Raw genomic sequence first — 20,773 nt, 5'->3', positions numbered from 1 at the left:
TTTTTTTTTTTTTTGTTATATGATAAGTGTGCAATGATTTTTGTTTTTCCATTTTAAAATATTTTTATGTTTTCTTTTCTTTTTTTTTAGATTTTATAGTATATAAAGATTAAATAATAAAAAAAAATATTTTGTAAAAAACGGTAGTATGTGTTTGTTCAAAAACAAAAGTCTATAAGGAAAATTAAAATATGTACCCTAAATTAAATTAGTAAACAAAATTTGGGGTAAAAATATCTGTTTGCTATTCTCTATGGAGTTGTGAAACTTTGTGATTTGTTTTTTTTTTTTTTATATAATTCTAGTTGATGCCCTGCAACATATAAGATGATGATAGCAAATTTTATAATTGTTTATGTTAATTTACGTCTAGTTCTTCATCTTCAATTATAGACTCTTTTAATTGGCAGGAATTCGAACAATTAAAATTCAAGTATTCCAAAAAAACAAAAAAAATTATAATCAACTTTTTGTTTCTTTAAATATAACTTTTAGTTTTTTGTTTCTGTTTTTTTTTTGTATATTTTTCTTTTTTCGATTTTTTTTGTTTGTAATAAAAGCCTTCTTTACGGTTTTGTTTTAAGCTTAGAATTCAACATGATAAATTCTTATTATTAGGTAACAATACTAGAGTTGCGCCATTGAATCTGAACGCATTAAAGGAGTTGTTGGTTTGTGACCACCTTCCACTTCATATTGTAGATCTACAGAAGCCCCTTTGGTTTTGGACAAGAAATATAAAAAAAACACACAAAATGTAGATATTGAATTATTCAATTAATATTCAAATAAATTGAAATGTCGCAATGGGGTCTATCTATATTATATACAACTTACGCTTCTTTTCATTTGGTGTCCTATGTAAATTCGCCTCACCATGAACTTCTGGTATAAATAAAGCCACCAATATAGCCAATACCACCATAAAACCACCAAAAACAAATGGTGGTCCTGGAAAATTGAACCAATTGTCATCGGCTTGTGCATCACTATTGGCCACAGATTGTTCATTATTCAAATCAACATTGAATAGGTAGAACACTACACCAAACATTGCTGGTCCCAGGCCATTGCAAAGGCCACGCATGCCTGTAACCATGCCTTGTACTGCACCTAAAAGCAAAAAAATGATTTATTAGAATAATTTTACAAAATTTTCAATTGATTTTAGGGGTTAACAAAGTAAATATTCTAACTTTTATTGTGTGTTTAGTTGTCTGTTTGATCAGCCTTTTCGTTTTTTATGAAGAAGAAAATATTTTGCTTCTACTAAGTGGTACTTCAAAAATTTTCTATATTCATAAATCTTGACAAAATTTTTTATAGAAATAAAATTTTGACAACATTTCCTGTAGAAATACAATTTTGACCAAATTTTCTATAGAAATAAAATTTTGATAAAATTTTCTATAGAAAAAAATTTTATTTTTCTATAGAATTAAATTTTGACATAATTCTCTATACAAATAAAATTTTGACAACATTTTCTATAGAAATAAAATTTTGACAAAATTTTCTATAGAAATAAAATTTTGACAAAATTTTCTATAGAAATAAAATTTTGACAAAATTTTCTATAGAAATAAAATTTTGACAAAATTCTTTATAGAAATAAAATTTTGACAAAATTCTTTATAGAAATAATATTTTGACAAAATTCTCTATAGAAATAAAATTTTGACACATTTTTCTATAGAAATAAAATTTTGACACAATTTTCTATAGAAATAAAATTTTCTATAGAAATAAAATTTTGACAAAATTTTCTATAGAAATAAAATTTTGACAAAATTCTTTATAGAAATAATATTTTGACAAAATTCTTTATAGAAATAATATTTTGACAAATTTTTCTATAGAAATAAAATTTTGACAAAATTCTTTATAGAAATAATATTTTGACAAATTTTTCTATAGAAATAAAATGATGACAAAAATTTTCTATAAAATAAAATTTTGACAAAATTTTCTATAAAAAAAAATTTTGACAAAATTTTCTATAGAAATAAAATTTTGACAAAATGTTCTATAGAAATAAAATTTTGACAAAATTTTCTATAAAACTGAAATTTTGACAAATTTTTCTATTTTCTGTAGAAATAAAGTTTTGACAAAATTTTCTATAGAAATAAAATTTTGACAAAATATTCTATAGAAATAAAATGATGACAAAAATTTTCTATAAAATAAAATTTTGACAAAATTTTCTATAAAAATAAAATTTTGGCAAAATTTTTCTATAGAAATAAAATTTTGACAAAATTTTCTATAAAAATGAAATTTTGACAAATTTGTCTATAGAAATAAAATTTTCTTTATGGTTTTGTTTTTAGCTTAGTGAAAAATCTCAAATAATGGCAAAACTGTCCATCAGTACAACGTTACATCCTTTATGACTAGACAAAAACTCCGAGAGATTGACTGACATTCACCACATAGTTCTGCCATTTGTTATTGTTGTAGCCCTATGGATATGTTTGTATTTTCTAATAAAAAAACTACTTCAATGGATGGTCTCAAATCCTTGGACAGGGTTGAAAATCCTGCGTCAGACCCGGTCAATAGCCCGACACCAGTGAGGGCTGCTACGATCAATGCTTAACCTCCATAATGGGGCCAAATTGGCTTCAAGAGAAGCCTGTGAATATCATTATTCGGCGTTTTTGCCTAGAAATCACAAAATTTTTACACTGATGGAATAATGTCTCAAGGCGGAAAATGTCAAAAGGTGGTCGACCAAATTAGTACATATTTGTTTCAATAAAGCTCATTATAAATACACTAAATAAGTTGAATTTTGATTAAAATATTTTTAAAAGATTTCGTTTACCCAATTAAAATGCTTACCTTGGCTATCTGCTGTCGAATGTATAGAAACGAAAGCACTAATAGCCGGATATGTTATTGAACCTAATGCTGCCAGGATACCAGCAGCCCACATCATCCTAAAACATCAGAAGAAATTATAATAAAGAATATCGATATCATTTTGTTAATATCTTTTTTGGAATACTTACCATTTTTTGCTGCCAAAGCCATACCAACATAGCTGTGTCATTTCTAATATTAAACCCAAGATGATTGTGCGTTTTGCTCCAATTTTTCTAAAATACAAAATGGTGAAATAATTATTTAATAATTTAGATATTATACGAAAAAATTGTATATATAATTTAAGATAAGCAGTCAAAGAAATTTGTTAGTAGACACAGAAAAAAAATTTGCTAAAACAACAGAAAATCTGAAAATCTTTCTCAAATTAAGGCAAAAAGAAATTGTTTTTAAGCATATTATAGGACAGGATTATATATAAATAAAATTTTGACAAAATTTTTATATAGAAAAAAATTTTTGACAAAATTTTCTATAGAAATAAAATTCTGACAAAATTTTCTATAGAAATAAAATTTTGATAAAATTTTCTATAGAAATTAAATTTTGACAAAATTTTCTATAGACATAAAATTTTGACAAAATGTTCTATAGAAATAAAATTTTGAAAAATTTTCTTTAGAAATAAAATTTTGAAAAATTTTCTATAGAAATAAAATTTTGACAAAATTTTCTATAGAAATAAAATTTTGACAAAATTTTCTATAGAAATAAAATTTTGACAAAATTTTCTATAGAAATAAAATTTTGACAAAATTTTCTATAGAAATAAAATTCTGACAAAATTTTCTATAGAAATAAAATTTTGACAAAATTTTCTATAGAAATAAAATTCTGACAAAGTTTTCTATAGAAATAAAATTTTGTAGAAATAAAATTTTGTATAGAAATAAAATTTTGCCAAAATTTTATTTCTAAAGAAAATTTTATTTCAATAGAAAATTTTTGTCAAAATTTTATTTCTATAGAAAATTTTGTCAAAATGTTATTCCTATAGAAAATTTTGTCAAAATTTTATTTCTATAGAAAATTTTGTCAAAATTGTATTTCTATAGAAAATTTTGTCAAAAGTGTATTTCTATAGAAAATTTTGTCAAAATTTTATTTCCATAGAAAATTTTGTCAAAATTTTATTTCTATAGAAAAATTTCTCAATATTTTATTTCTACAGAAAATTTTCTCAATATTTTATTTCTATAGAAAATTTTGTGAACATTTTATTTCTATAGAAAATTTTGTCAAATTTTATTCCTATAGAAAATGTTGTCAAAATTTTATTTCTATAAAAAATTTTGTCAAAATTTTATTTCTATAGAAAATTTTGTCAAAATTGTATTTCTATAGAAAATTTTGTTAAAATTTTATTTCCATAGAAAATTTTGTCAAAATTTTATTTCTATAGAAAAATTTCTCAATATTTTATTTCTATAGAAAATTTTCTCAATATTTTATTTCTACAGAAAATTTTGTCAACATTTTATTTCTATAGAAAATGTTGTCAACATTTTATTTCTATAGAAAATTTTGTCAAAATGTTATTTCTATAGAAAATTTTGTCAAAATTTTATTTCTATAGAAAATTTTGTCAAAATTTTATTTCTATAGAAAATTTTGTCAACATTTTATTTCTCTAGAAAACTTTGTCAACTTTTTATTTCTCTAGAAAATTTTGTCAACATTTTATTTTTATAGAAAAAAAGTAAAAAATTACCACTTTTGTTCGAATTCTAACAACCGTGGCAACCGTGTCACTATACTTTCTTTATGTCACTTACCTCATAAAACAGCCCAGCGTAACTTGTACACTAATGCTGAGTATGCCAACCACAGCTATAAATATCGCCACCTCCATGGTATTAAAACCCATTTTTAATTTCAAATAAACAAATATACAAGAATATTGGCCAGCTTCGGGCAAATAGGATAACAGCACCGTAACACATTGCATCAAAACGGTATGATCTGTGCCAACTTTACGCAAAGCCTGTATTAAAAATAAATGGAAAACATAATAATAAATATGCATATACACATTAATAAATAATTCATCACATATTGTAACTGCTACATTATGACAATGCGTAACCACCATATTTATATTTTTGAATAACCACATTTTATATAATTCTCTATGCAGATATGGTGGTGGTGGCATGCATTTGATATTATACTACAATACATCGCATAGACTTACAGCAAATGGATCTGCTTGTTCCCAATTGATGGGTGCTCCCCATGACGATGGTCTTACTTTGTCTGGCAGACTTTCTGGAACAGCAACTAGTATAAAGAACACATCTAATACTGCAATTGCTGTGGCTAAGGCCACAACAAGGGTATCGCTATATCTTTCCATTAGTACAGCTCCCAAAGCAGGAGAAATTACCTGTAACACAGAAATGAAGAAAAATTAAAAAAAGTCTTAAACCTCGAATATAGGAGACATTTAAAAACGAATAACTCAATAGAGTAAAAAGCTGTCCACCAAAATTAAATAGGGAAGGAATTTCGTTACAGGTTTGATATAGGAGAGGGGTTTCAAATAAATCGAGAATATCTATAGACGATATCCTTTATTTTAATAGGTAATTATCAGCTTTTACCGCAGCTACAACTTTTCAAAAAAAAAATGAAAAATCGATTTTTCCAAATTTGACAAAGTCAAATTTTCAAACTCTATTAGGGGGAATAGACGACTTTTCGATTATGATTACAATCCTTAGGGGATGAAATTAATATTGTTATTTGTCCACAATAGCATTTCAAGGCAGAAGCTAATGGCTTTGTATAATATCGATTTTTCAGCAAAGGCAAAACAATCATTAGTCAACTTGGTAAAGCAACAACCTCTCGAGAGAATCAACGAAAAAACTGACCGTTGTTGGTTGGGTTTTTTTTGTGGTATTTTATTGATGCGATTTTGTTCACATCAAAAGCCAGGATGAAAAAGAGCGATTTAGACACAAACAAGAACTACATCGTTAACCTTTAGCGTCAATGAGATCAAGGGAATCGATCTGTTGTAGAACGATGTCAGTTTTTTGTTTTCCAGGGGTAGGTTAAAGTGGCAGCCCGATTAAATTTCAGGCTCACTTAGACTATTCAGTCCATTGTGATATCTCCAGGGCTAAAGCTGGGTGTGAGTTGATGTGGCAAACTATTAAAATCCTATATGTTCCCAGTTAAGAAGATAAGACGACATGGTGCTACTCATGGCGATATAACTATGACTGATTCGAAGAAAAATTATTAGCAGTATATCCATTTTCCCTGCATAATCATGTCTACCGTAACTAAACTAAATTTTGTTTGAGTTCCGTTCTGGTGTGATAAACAACTTTCGATGCTCAGTAAAACTATAGCAATCAAACTATAGCAATCACAAACAAAAAAAAACAATAATAAAATAAAACGAAATAAAATTTTGCAAAATTGTTTATAGAAATAAATTTTTGCAAATATTTTCTATAGAAATAAAATTTTGACAAAATTTTCTATAGAAATAAAATTTAGAAAAATTTTCTATAGAAATAACATATTGACAAAATTTTCTATACAATTAAAATTTTGACAAAATTTTCTATAGAAATAAAATTTTGACAAAAAATTTTTATAGAAATAAAATTTTCCAATCGTTTCGTTTTGTTATTGTTGGTTTTGTTCTTTAAGCATTGTTGTTGTTATACCCACCACCATAGAATGGTGACGGGGGTATAATAAGTTTGTCATTCCGTTTGTAACACATCGAAATATCGATTTCCGACTATATAAAGTATATATATTCTTGATCAGGGAGAAATTCTAAGACGATATAACGATGTCCGTCTGTCCGTCTGTCTGTCTGTCTGTCTGTCTGTCTGTTGTAATCACGCTACAGTCTTCAATAATGAAGCAATCGTGCTGAAATTTTGCACAAACTCGTCTTTTGTCTGCAGGCAGGTCAAGTCCGAAGATGGGCTATATCGGTCCAGGTTTTGATATAGTCCCCATATAAACCGACCTCCCGATTTGGGGTCTTGGGCTTATAGAAATCGTAGTTTTTATCCAATTTGCCTGAAATTTGAAATCTAGAGGTATTTTATGACCATAAAGAGGTGTGCCAAAAATGGTGAGTATCGGTCCATGTTTTGGTATAGCCCCCATATAGACCGATCCCCTGATTTTACTTCTTGGGCTTATAGAAACCGCAGTTTTTATTTAATTTACCTGAAATTGGAAATCTAGAGGTATTGTAGGACCACAAATACGTGTGCCAAAAATTATGAGTATCGGTCCATATTTTGGTATAGCCCCCATATAGACCGATCTCCCGATTTTACTTCTTGGGCTTATAGAAACCGCAGTTTTTATTCAATTTACCTGAAATTGGAAATCTAGAGGTATTGTAGGACCACAAATACGTGTGCCAAAAATTATGAGTATCGGTCCACATTTTGGTATAGCCCCCATATGGACCCATCTCCCGATTTTACTTCTTGGGCTTATAGAAACCGCAGTTTTTATTCAATTTACCTGAAATTGGAAATCTAAAGGTATTGTAGGACCACAAATACGTGTGCCAAAAATTGTGAGTAGTGGTCCATGTTTTGATATGATCCCCATATAAAACGAACTCCCGATTTGGGGTCTTGGGCTTATAGAAACCGTAGTTTTTATCCAATTTGTCTGAAATTGGAAATCTAGAGGTATTTTAGGACCATAAAGAGAGGTGTGCCGAAAATGGTGAGTGTCGGTCCATATTTCGGTATAGCCCGCATATTTCCCGATTTTACTTCTTGGGCTTCTAAAATCCGAAGTTTTTATCCTATTTGCCTGAAATTGGAAATCTAGAGGTATTTTCGGGTCATAAAGAGGTGTGCCGAAAACGTTGAGTATCGGTCCATATTTTAGTATAGCCCCCATAAAAACGATCTCCCGATTTAACTCCTTGGGTTTCTAGAAACCGTAGTTTTTTCTGATTTGCCTGAAATTGTAAATATTCTGGTATTTTAGGCTCACAAAAACGTGTATCGGATTAAGTTCTTATTGGTCCATTTGGTAATGCCTCCATATAGACCGACTTCACTTCTTGATGGTGTAGAATGCGTACTGATCATGAAAATTGCTTGAAACTCAATGTAAAATTTCCAGATTTTACTTCTACAGATTTAAGATTTCAAATCAAGACGTTATTTTATAATTTTCTTGCACACTTACAAGAGATGTTAATGATTCCTCTAAAACTCAAACTAAAATGGTTCTTATAAATCCAGAATCTGATATAGTCCTCATAGGTGAAATCTTTAAATTTATCTTCGGGAAGTGTCCTCAAGTCCTCAAGCCCTCCTGAAATTTGAAAGGAAACCCTAATATTTGGTTCATGGTGGTGGGTATTTAAGATTCGGCCCGGCCGAACTTACTGCTGTATATACTTGTTTTTTTTTTTTATTTCAGCTTAAAACCATACATTGACTAAACTACAAGTGTACCTTAACCAAGAGAGGAAAATAATGTTTGTCAAATTTATTTGGGCAAAGCCCTATAGACTGCAAGATGGTTGGATGGACTGCACTCAAATCGATGATTTGACAGTGGCATAGGAAAAGAGATATGTTTGTTTCGAATTTATATCGGCATAAGCCGGCTTTCATGCAAAACCTTTTTTCGGAAGGTTCAAGTGTGGTTCATTGTTGGGTTTAATGAACTGCCTGAATTTATTCTGATAATTGGTAGTTTTGCTGCAAGTAGAGGATGCTGATGAGGAATGTGGTAATTCCGAAACGTGCGTCCATCCAACCATCTTGCAGTCTATAGGGTTTTGTCCAAATAAATTTGACAAACATTCTTTTCCTCTGTTGGTTAAGCTACACTTGTAGTTTAGTCAATGTATGGTTTTAAGCTGAAATAAAAAAAAAAACAACAACAATGCGAAATAAAATTTTGACAAAAATTTTTATAGAAATAAAATGTTGACAAAATGTTCTATAGAAATAAAATTTTGACAAAATTTTTTATAGAAATATAATTTTGACAAAATTTTTTATAAAAATAAAATTTTGACAAAATTTTCTATAGAAATAAAGTTTTGACAAATTTTTTTTTTATAGAAATAAAATTTTGACAAAATGTTTTTATAGAAATAAAATTTTGACAAAATTTTTTACAGAAATAAAACTTTGACAAAATTCTTTTATAGAAATACAATTTTGACAAAATTATCTATAGAAATAAAATTTTGACAAAATTTTCTATATGTTAGAAATACAATTTTGCAAAAATTTTCTTAGAAATAAAATATTGCAAAACTTTTCTATATAGAAATATAATTTGGATCAACTTTTCTAGAAGACAACCTCCGATCAGTGAAGACTAGGGAAACTAGAGATACCAAATAGATGCTATCCCAGCTCGGTACTTCTTGGTACCTGACCCATTATGAATGTCCGAAAAGCGACTGCTCGCTTAACATCACGAGGGACCTATTTGCATGCTGTACCAATTGGAGAAGAAGCATGGTCACAACGGTATCACAATGGACTGAATAGTCTAAGTGAGCCTGAATCTTAATCGGGCTGCCACTTTACCCTATGGTCACAGCGGTGAGCAATGGGTCTATAACTCTGTTGGAGCAAATTACACGAGTTGTACATTGTATAGGCGTGGCAAAGTCAAACATTCTTTCTTAGAAGGCCAATCGCACGGCGCAATTTGAAAGTTGAGTCCGGTGAGTCAGTCCTCTTCTCCTATGTCTACCGTTAAAAATTAGTCTAACAAGTTTTAATAGGTCGCAGCATTTGCTATATCAAAGGATAATATTCACTGTCTCAGCTATCTTGCATTTCAAAAGTTCGCGAGGGTCATATCCTGTACGACATTTCAGTATAAATAAGCTATATACCACGTGGGTGCAATGTTTGCTTTCTCCGTGCAGTAGAGCCATTTTAAGACTGGAAAGGTGATATCTACTCCGATTCAGAAGGTGTGATCCATATTGATTACTAGCTGTATTTTAGGGAATTATTGAGCCAATTCGAAGCTGAATTAAAAAATTAGCGTAGAAAAACGTCTCAAGTCTTGCCATAGGTTTATAGTATGAATTGAACTACAAGCTGCTACCCATTCCAACGTACGAGTATTCTCAGAATTTATCCCAGAGTGTGACATCTTTACATAAATAAGGCACTTGCTGATCATAAATATCAGACGAATGTCAAATCCATCACCATGGAAGTCTATTTTGGATCACGGAAACCTATTTTTAAAAATTAGAAAATCAGCACCAGAAGCTAAGTGAATCGAATTTAAAGGAACCAGTGTATGTTGAAAACTAAATCGCCAAAAGTTTTTTCGTTTTTTTTTTGTAGGATAAGTATTAAATGGACCACATTTGTAGATTCGCGCAAAACTTGGGAACTAGGGACAAGAGAATCTTTTTGCGCTACGTATTTCTATATTAATTAATTTACTTACCAAACTAGCGGCAAATGTTGCCGAAACCAAGCCATAGGCTTTTGAACGCTCCTCCACTGTGGTTACATCGGCCACATAAGCGAATACCACCGAAAATGTTACCGCAAATATGCCACTTATTGAGATCATAGCAAAAAACCACCAGGTATTTATTGTCATCAGAGGTATGGGAGCACACGTAAAGAATACTGTTATAAGTAGAAAAAACTTACGACCCCATATATCGGATAGGGCACCTATAAGTGGTGCACTTAGGAATGATAATATGCCCTTAATGCCCATGACTAGACCATTCATAAGGAATGTGTGCTCGGGAAATGTTTGATTTAACACCTGAAATTGGAATTGGAAATTGGAAATTAATGACAGAGAATATATTTGGAATGCATTGTGGATGAACTTACCGATATAACAGGCATTGTCAAAAGACCCCATGCAAAAAATTCTAAAAATATCACAACCATAGCATGATGCACACTTGGCGCTCCTATTCCAGAACTCTGTAAAGATAAGAAAATGAAACGATAATTAAATATCACTAATGTTCCTTTGTATTTTTTTTTTTGGAAATTCATTTACACAAAATAATTAAAATATAAAACAATATTCCGCTAAACTATTAAAAAATGAAACAATCTCCAATGAAACCACAGAACAATACCGTCATCATTCCTTTTGCTTTTTGATTAACTTTGTGGTTTTATTGCTTAAACTTTTCCATGGATATATTCATGTATGTGGATATAATGGTACTATTGGATCGTCTGTTAATGTCACAATAAAATAAGGCTTTGCTTACTGCAATACGATCCATTCCCTCTTTGATTCATTTCTGTTGTTTCTACTTTGCTCAGTGTTTGTGAATAAAAATTTGCTTTATAATGAACTCTCTCTCACTCTCTTTAGGCTATTATACAAAGGTGTGCTTTTGAGTAGCCGTGGCGCTACCGATTTTCATACATATAGTAGGTATGCAATACCCAAATGCCAGATAATCCAATGAGGATTTCAAAAAACAGACACCAAAATTTTCATTTTGACAAAATTTTCTTTAGAAATAAAATTTTGACAAAACTTTCTATAGAAATAAAATTTTAACAAAATTTTCTATAGAAATAAAATTTTGACAAAATTTTCTTTAGAAATAAAATTTTGACAAAATTTTCTATAAAAATAAAATTTTAACACAATTTTCTATAGGAATACAATTTTGACAAAATTTTCTATAGAAATAAAATTTTGATAAAAATTTCTATAGAAATAAAATTTTGACAAAATTTTCTATATAAATAAAATTTTGACAAAGTTTTTATAGAAATAAAGTTTTGACAAAATTTTGTATAGAAACAAAGTTTTGACAAAATTTTCTATAGAAATAACATACTGACAAAATTTTCTATAGAAATAAAATATTGACCAAATTTTCTATAGAAATAAAATTTTGAAAAAAATTTGACCAAATTTTCTACAGAAATAAAATGTTGACAAAATTTCCAATAGAAATAAAATTTTGACAAAATTTTCTATAGAAATAACATATTGACAAAATTTTCTATAGATATAAAATTTTGACAAAACTTTCTATAGAAATAAAAATTTTCACAAAATTTTTTATAGAAATAAATTTTTTCACAAAATTTTCTATAGGAATAAAATTATGACAAACTTTTCTATAGGAATAAAATTTTGACAAAATTTTCTATAGAAATAAAATTTTGACAAAATTTTTTAGAAATAAAATTTTGACAAAATTTTTTAGAAATAAAATTTTGACAAAATGTTCTGTAGAAATACAGTTTTGACAAAATTTTCTATAGAAATAAAGTTTTGACAAAATTTACTATAGAAATAAAATTTTGACAACATTTTCTATAGAAATAAAATTTTGACAAAATTTTCTATAGAAATAAAATTTTGACAAAATTTTCTATAGAAATAAAATTTTGACAAAATTTTCTATAGAAATAAAATTTTGACAAAATTTTCTATAGAAATAAAATTTTGACAAAATTTTCTATAGAAATAAAATTTTGACAAAATTTTCTATAGAAATAAAATTTTCAATAGAAAATAATTAATCAAGCTTGAGATTATTTATTATATGATTAATTATTTTCTATTGGAAAAAAGAAAGATCGAATAAAATCAAAATTTCCAAGAAATAAAATTTTGACAAAATTTTCTATAGAAATAAAATGTTGATAAAATTTTCTATAGAAATAAAATTTTGACAAAATTTTCTATAGAAAATGTTGACAAAATTTTCCATAGAAATAAAATTTTGGCAAAATTTTCTATAGAAATAAAAAATTTTGACCAAATTTTCTACAGAAATAAAATTTTGACAAAATTTCCTATGAAATAAAATTTGGACAAAATTTTCTATAGAAATAACATTTTGACAAAATTTCCTATAGAAATAAAATTTTGACAAAATTCAGAAATAAAATTTTTCACAAAATTTTCTATAGGAATAAAATTTTGACAAAATTTTCTATAGAAATAAAATTTTTACAAAATTTTCTATAGAAATAAAATTTTGATAAAATATTCTATGGAAATAAACTTCTGACAGTAGAAATAAAGTTTTGACAAAATTTTCTATAGAAATACAGTTTTGACAAAATTTTCTATAGAAATAAAATTTTGACAAAATTTCCTATAGAAATAAAATTTTGAAAAAAATTTTCTATAGAAATAAAGTTTTGACAAAATTTAATATAGAAATAAAATTTTGACAAAATTTTCTATAGAAATAAAATTTTGACAAAATTTTCTATAGAAATAAAATTTTGACAAAATTTTCTATAGAAATAAAATTTTGACAAAATTTTCTATAGAAATAAAATTTTGACAAAATTTTCTATAGAAATAAAATTTTGACAAAATTTTCTATAGAAATAACATATTGACAAAATTTTCTATAGAAATACAGATTTGACAAAATTTTCTATAGAAATAAAATTTTGACAAAATTTTCTATAGAAATAAAATTTTGACAAAATTTTCTATAGAAATAAAATTTTGACAAAATTTTCTATAGAAATAAAATTTTGACAAAATTTTCTATATTTCTATAGAAATAAAATTTTTACAAAATTTTCTATAGAAATAAAATTTTAACAAAAGTTTCTATAGAAATAAAATTGTGACAAAATTTTCTATAGAAATAAAATATTGACAAAATTTTCTATAGAAATAAAATTTTGACAAAATTTTCTATAGAAATAAAATTGTGACAAAATTTTCTATAGAAATAAAATTTTGACAAAATTTTCTACATAAATAAAATTTTGACAAAATTTTCTATAGAAATAATATTTTGAAAAAATTTTGTACCGAAATAAAATTTGCTATAAAAAAGAAATTTTGATAAAATTTTATATAGAAATAAAATAAATAATATGGGAAATAAAATTTCCTATAGAAATAAAATTTTGCAAAAAAGTTTTTATAGAAATAACTTTTTGAGAAAATATTGTAAAGAAATAAAATTTTGAAAAAAAAATTCTACAGAAATAAAATTTTGAAAAAAGTTCTATAGACATAAAATTTTGAGAAATCTTTCTGTAAAATTTTGAAAAAAATAAAACTGTGCAAAAAGTTTCTATAGATAAAAAATTTGAGAAAAATTTTGTATGAAATAAATTTAAAAAAATCTATTGAAATAACATTTTTGAGAAAATTTTCTATAGACCTAAAATTTTAGAAATTTTTCTATAGGAATATAGAAATAAAATTTTGAAAAAAATTTCTATGGAAAATAAAATTGTTGATAAAAAAATGTTATTTCTATAGAAAATGTTCCCAAAATTGCATTGCTTTAAAAAAGGCTCAAAAATTGTATTGCTATAGGAAATACAATTTTTGAGATTTTTTTAAAGATATGCAATTTTGGGAAAATTTTCTATAGAAATAGCATTCTTCCTATAGATATAACATTTTCTATAGGAATAACATTTTGGGCAACATTTTCTATAGGAATAAAATTTGGGCATAACTTCTGTTAATTTTGGATATGGCATAGCTTTGTTAATATATCGCAACCAGAAAATTGAAGTTTTTGTAATTGAGTTTAGTAATAAATTAGATTTTTTGGACTTAAATTTAAATCAGCGTTACTTTCTAAAGATAATAATAAAAAAGCTGGGTTTTTGGTCTGGAAATCAATACCAAAATCCTTAAGTGAAGGTCAAATTTGTTTGATCCAAGTATACTTTTTTTGAGTGCACCTATGTTTTAAGTAATATCTGGAGAAGTTTAATCCTTCATAACGAATGTTAAATGTGTTCTTATACCTATATCTCTACAATCAAATTTCCCATATTTTATTCACATGTAAATTTTTCGCTTATATTCACTGCCACAATGACAGTTTGATGTAGTGATGGTAGTGGGACCGGGTGAAACTTATACACAAAACAATTTTCGCCATCAAAGAGCAGACAATGAATGCTCATATCACCACATCAACACACCAGTGACTTGAATTAGTACCAAAAAAATATATCTAATTCATTTATTTTTTTATTATTCTAAATATAGAATAAAATCCTATTTTTTATCATACAAACCTGGCAGGGGCAAGTGCCATTATTGGAGCAAACGAAAAGAGAGGCCAAGGGAATAATCATTAAAGCGGTGTCAAATATGTTTACGTCGCGACTATTAGCACATATCATCATCAACATCACAGAGGCTTGAACTTGTGGAAAATAAATATAATTTAAATTATTTTGTCGGCAGCATTCAAATGTGAATAGTGTGTGCAATCACACACTCAGACTTGTGTAACACATTTATGACGAATAAATTCTTGGCTGAGATTGAGATGGAGAAAAAATGTGATTTGTCTGATTGTCAGTGTGCTATGTAAAAAAATAGCACACTGTAGACTCTATGACACACGCATTGTGATGTTCGTAGACCATATGTTCAGAAACTCAACATCTCACGTGCTACAGCAATAGAGGCGACAAATGTCGGTCGAAGCCTAGTTTAGTTGGCAATATGCCAAAAATGTACACATACCGAGTAGAGGTGTGCACGTGAATAATATTTTACTCACGCACACTCACGACAGAAATATCTTACTCACGCACACTCACGCACGATATTGTTTGGTAGGTCTCACGCTCACGCACACTCACGAAAAGAAAACTTGTACTCACGCACGAAAATGTTGTGACTCACGAAAAATAACGTGACTCACGAAATATGCCGTGACTCACGAATAATTTTATGAGTAATTTACATGAGGGACGTGTCTGAAATCATGAGCACGATTAAAATCCAGAGCGTTATTAAACTCTTAACATTCTAGTTGCCACTAAAATTGCAAATGAATTTAACTTTTAAGCGTTTTACGTTGGAGAGCGGGATTTTTTTCGTGAGCGTAATTCGTTACTCACGCACACTCACGAAGATGTTGTTTTCCTGACTCACGCTCACGCACGACATTTTGGTTTGTTAATCACGCTCACGCATACTCACGCCGTCAACATGAGCGTGGCTCACGACTCACGCGTGAGTCAAGAAAATTTTCGTGAGTCACGTCAATTTCGTGTCACGTCCACACCTCTAATACCGAGAACTCTCCCGCATCCGCACAGTAGCCGTATACGATACTCTTGTATCAAGTACTTTGAAAAAATTCTCTATAGAAATTGAGAACATTTTCTATAGAAATAACATTTTTGAGTACATTTTCTATCGAAATACAATATTTAAGAAAGTTTTCGATAAAACTAAAATGTTTGGGAAAAAAGTTTTTGAGAAAATTTTCTATAGAAATTAAAATAAAATTTCTATAGAAATAAAGTTTTGACAAAATTGTCTTTCTTTTTTATTTTATACTTTTATATCTATAGAAAATTTTGTCAAAATTTTATTTCTATAGAAGATTTTGTCAAAATTATATAACGTATATTGTGTAGACGTCCCAGAAAATCTAATGCAAATTATAAGCCCAATAATAAAATTTTGAGAAAATTTTCTATAGACCTAAAATTTGAGAAATTTTTCTAACGAAATAAAATTTTGAAAAAAAATTTTAAACGGCAGGGCAAAGGCAGGCCCCTCTTCCCTTCCGAATATCACAAAATCAGATATCCATTATAATAATATAACATACCCCACATCCTCTGTAAATTTCAAGTAAATTGGAAAAGTTTGTTTCACCGTAATTTTGTTCCAATTTTCAAAAAGTCGGGCAAGGGGAGGTCCCACTTCTCGTCAAAATATTAAAAAAATTAGGTACTCCATTATAAATTCATAACCTAACGATGTGTTCTCTGTAAATCTTAAGTAAATCAGAGAATTTTTGTTTTTTTTACTGTACTTTAAACAAAAACCGTATGAAGGGGTGGTCCACCTCCGCGACCAAATATCGAAAAATAAAGTAGCGGGTCTTTGTCTAGACATCATCAATAACCTTCATTGGAAATTTCACTCCAATCTGAGAACTTTTACTCAATTTTGGAAAAGTGTCCCCCTCCCCCACCAGATATCAAAAAATGAGGTACCCTTTTTTCACCACATGATTACCCTCTACGTTCTCCAAAGATTTTTCATGTGAAAAAATACAATTATGTTATCAATTGAAATTATACATTTTTGCAATGTGTGCCGTATGTAAAAAAAATATTTTCCCGCTTTTCCATTGAAACTTTTCTTGAAATATCTTTGCTATAAACCTCACGGAGCCCGAGACCTTTCCAACGAATGCAAAACCGTGGAAATCGTTTCGTGCGTTCTGGAGTTATTGCGTCAGGAAGGAAAACCCGACTTATTTTTATATAGTAGATTTTGTCAAAATTTCATTTTCATAAAAAAATTTTGTCAACATTTTATTTTTGTAGAAAATTTTGTCAAAATTTAATTTTTGTAGAAGATTTTGTCAAAATTTAATTTTTATAGAATTTTATATAAACATAAAATTCAAAAACTTTTTTCTCAAAAATTTAATTTTTATCGAAAATTTTCTCAAAAAATTTATTTCTATAGAAAACTTTCTCAAAAAATTTATTTCTATAGAAATTTTCTCAAAAATTGTATTTCTATAGAAAATTTTCTCAAAAACTTTACTTCTGGAATTTTTTCTAAAAAAATATTTCTATGGATATTTTTTTTTTCTAAAAAATTTATTTTTACAGAAAATTTTCTCAAAAATTTTATTTCTATAAAAAAAAAAATTTAAAACTTTTATATAGAAATAAAATTTTTACAAAATTTTATTTTCATAGAAAATTTTCTATATAAATAAAATTTTTGAGAAAATTTTCTGTAGAAATAAATTTTTTAGAAAAAAATATCCATAGAAATGTTTTTTTTTTTTAGAAAAATTTCCAGAAGTAAAGTTTTTGAAAAAATTTTCTATAGAAATAAATTTTTTGAGAAAATTTTCTATAGAAATAAATTTTTGAGAAAATTTTCTATAGATATAAATTTTTTGAGAAAATTTTCGATAAAAATTAAATTTTTGAGAAAAAAGTTTTTGAATTTTATGTTTATATAAAATTCTATAAAAATTAAATTTTGACAAAATTTTCTACAAAAATTAAATTTTGACAAAATTTGCTACAAAAATAAAAATTTTGACAAAATTTTTTTTAAGTCAGGTTTTCCTTCCTGACGCAATAACTCCAGAACGCACGAACCGATTTCCACGGTTTTGCATTCGTTGGAAAGGTCTCGGGCTCCGTGAGCCGAGAAATTCAAGAAAAGTTTCAATAGAAAAGCGGGAAAATATGTTTTTACATACGGCACAAATTACAAAAATTTATAATTTTAATTTAGAGAAAATTTTCAAACAAAATTTTTTTTTTCCGATTCAATCACGAAATTAATTGATCCAATTGAAATGTCTTCAATCGCAGAAATTATAGTATCAATTAAAAAATTAATTGATCCAATTAAAAAATTAATTGATACTATTAATTTTTGTGATTGATTTTTGTTTCAGTTAAAAAATTTGTTGAATCATTCAAATTGTTAATTGAATATTTTGTAAAACTCTTTTAAAATTTTTATTGGAAAAATTTTCGTGAAATTTTTTCTGTGTTCTATAGAAATAAAATTTTGACAAAATAACATTTTGAAAAAATGTACTATAAAAATAAAATGTTTGAAAATTTTCTATAGAAATAAAATTTTTGAGAATTTTTTTATAGAAATAAAGTGTCACACGTCTCCTGGTCTGACCGTTTTTAAGACTTTGTAATTTGTGGAAATAAAATTATCGTTCAAAAGTGTCGACTTCCATTCAGTATATTTACCGTGGACTCTAATATAGTCCGATTCAGCCGATTTTAATGTTTTAATTGTGATCACAATCACTAAAGGAAAATACAGCAAGTTATTTTATTCCATACTGAATTTTCAATTATCCATAATATCGTAATTCTCCTTGGTCAAATTAATGAGAAGGTCAATACTAGTTAACCAAATACCCTGTGTTTTCTTCAATGATGTACAACAATAAAGCGGTAGTTAAAGTTTTCAATAAGATGTGCAATATGTCATTGACACTTACGAATGCATAAAGAAGAATAGCAAAATTTATCTTATATACAAGTAAGTTGCATTTATACCGTAAGCTTTAGTTATAATTTATTGTCTATTGAAGGATATTTTAAGTTTTGCGTACAATGGACGTATACGTCATAATTAAGTATACACTATGATGTACTCATATAATGAAATAAACTTTGGAAGTAAAATCGTAATGAGTGGAAATGTAGTTTTTGAGAGAAAAACTATCTGAATATTTTAGTAAATGTAAATGTGAATTACTATTCATTAAATATTAAATCTTAGCTTACATATATGAATGTAATTCTGATCGGATTTCTATAGACATTTTTTGTCAAAATTTTATATCTACACACAGAGAACAATTTGGTTGGAAATCGGTTCTGATAATGAAAATTCTACATTTAGAATTATATATTAGGTGTGTCAACCTATTTTCTTTAATGCAATCATCTTTTCATGCTTACTATCATTTGGCAATCATTTCAACAGAATTTCGTTTGTGATACAAGACAAATGGTTGAAGCAACAAAATCTATATATTTTGAAGCATTTGTTTCAAATTCTGTTGGCACAATCAACTTTAAATAAATTTCGTAACTGCCATTTAGCAATCAGAACTGACATACAGTATTCACAACCGAATCCTATTTGAAATATTTTTAAATGTCACTTCAATTTTTGTTAATTACTTGGTTCTCAAAGAAGATATTTTTTTTTGTTTGTTTTTCAATTAAACGTAACTAATGACAATTTTTAAAGCGCTACAAAGTGGCATCCACAATGTTGTTCAAAGCATTATTTTGAGGACGTAAGTAAAAGATACGTAACGATATAGGAGTGGATCATTTATGTTGGGTATATTATAGGGCATAAAAATCATACGTACCCCAATCGGATTTAATGACATATCTCCAGGATGCTTTGTGTACTTCGAACCTCACAGAGATGTCATTGTGAATAAATTGGTAGGTTCTGAACTGTTTATATAAACATGAGTGCACCAAAATCTAACTAATCTTATTTGATTTATTTTTAAACAATAATCCAATATGTCAACGTTGTACAACAGACCCAAGTGGATACAAAGGGCCATGGGCCAGATTATTTTTCATAATGCCTAACACACTATCGGGACGCACTCAGCAATAAGAAGAAGTTCATCACTTGTGGTTTCAAAATTGGCTTGCTTGTCCAAACGTGTCTGTAGGCACAGACCAAAATAACTTATAGCGACCAAAAATAACTTATATGCAAAAACTAGTAATACGGATCCATTTTTATGCATTTTAATATTTAAAAAAGTCGACTTTCAACTGAAGATCATAATGGGATGTGTATTAAATTTTGTTTGCCCAACCGCCAAAACATTTTAAGGACATTAATTGTTAACATTGTATTTAGCTATACATCTTTAATACAAATATTTAAACGTATTTAAACCAAATAAAAAAATAAAATTTAAATGAAATTAATTTGTAATTGGGGATGGGTGACACAACCAAATGAAGGGAACAACGAAAAATTCCATCGTCTGATACAACCAACTCCATATATAGTATTAGTTGGAGTTCCCATAATTCGATTGAGTCGACCGAATTTGTCGGGTGACACAACTGCCAACTGATAGTTGGTGCAACTGCCAAAAGGAGGTTGGCAATAAATTCGGTTATCACAACCAATCTGTATTCTCTGTGTATAGACAATTTTGTAAAAATTTTATTTCTATAGAAAATTTTGTCAAAATTTTATTTCTATAGAAAATTTTGTCAAAATGTTATTCCTATAGAATATTTTTGTTAAACTTTTATATCTATAGACAATTTTGTAAAAATTTTATTTCTATAGAAAATTTTGTCAGAATTGTATTCCTATAGATATAGAAATTTTTTGTCAACAT

At 27.5% G+C, this 20,773-nt stretch overlaps 1 protein-coding gene across 5 annotated transcripts in view; it reads right to left on the bottom strand.

Annotated features, from left to right (window-relative positions):
• Positions 1-221: 221 nt before the first annotated feature.
• LOC142233632 (hippocampus abundant transcript 1 protein) overlaps positions 222-20,773 on the bottom strand; it is a 66,938-nt gene continuing 46,386 nt past the window's right edge. For 3 of the 5 annotated variants that reach the window (XM_075304632.1, XM_075304628.1, XM_075304630.1), the window contains 8 exons: positions 10,746-10,841; positions 10,342-10,674; positions 5,087-5,278; positions 4,668-4,876; positions 3,018-3,104; positions 2,848-2,945; positions 838-1,113; positions 222-716 (listed from right to left, as the gene is read on the bottom strand). In XM_075304632.1, coding sequence (XP_075160747.1) covers positions 628-716; positions 838-1,113; positions 2,848-2,945; positions 3,018-3,104; positions 4,668-4,876; positions 5,087-5,278; positions 10,342-10,674; positions 10,746-10,841 — 1,380 coding nt within the window. In that variant the 3' untranslated portion in view covers positions 222-627. Of the gene's footprint in view, positions 717-837; positions 1,114-2,847; positions 2,946-3,017; positions 3,105-4,667; positions 4,877-5,086; positions 5,279-10,341; positions 10,675-10,745; positions 10,842-11,002; positions 11,094-20,773 lie in introns of those variants that run through there. The other 2 variants (XM_075304633.1, XM_075304631.1) reach the window with 2 other exon arrangements.

Source organism: Haematobia irritans, chromosome 4, assembly GCF_050003625.1.
Source record: "Haematobia irritans isolate KBUSLIRL chromosome 4, ASM5000362v1, whole genome shotgun sequence".
NCBI lineage: Eukaryota > Metazoa > Arthropoda > Insecta > Diptera > Muscidae > Haematobia > Haematobia irritans.
Note: the sequence above shows the minus strand (reverse complement) of the source record. Positions and strands in the feature narration are given on the sequence as shown.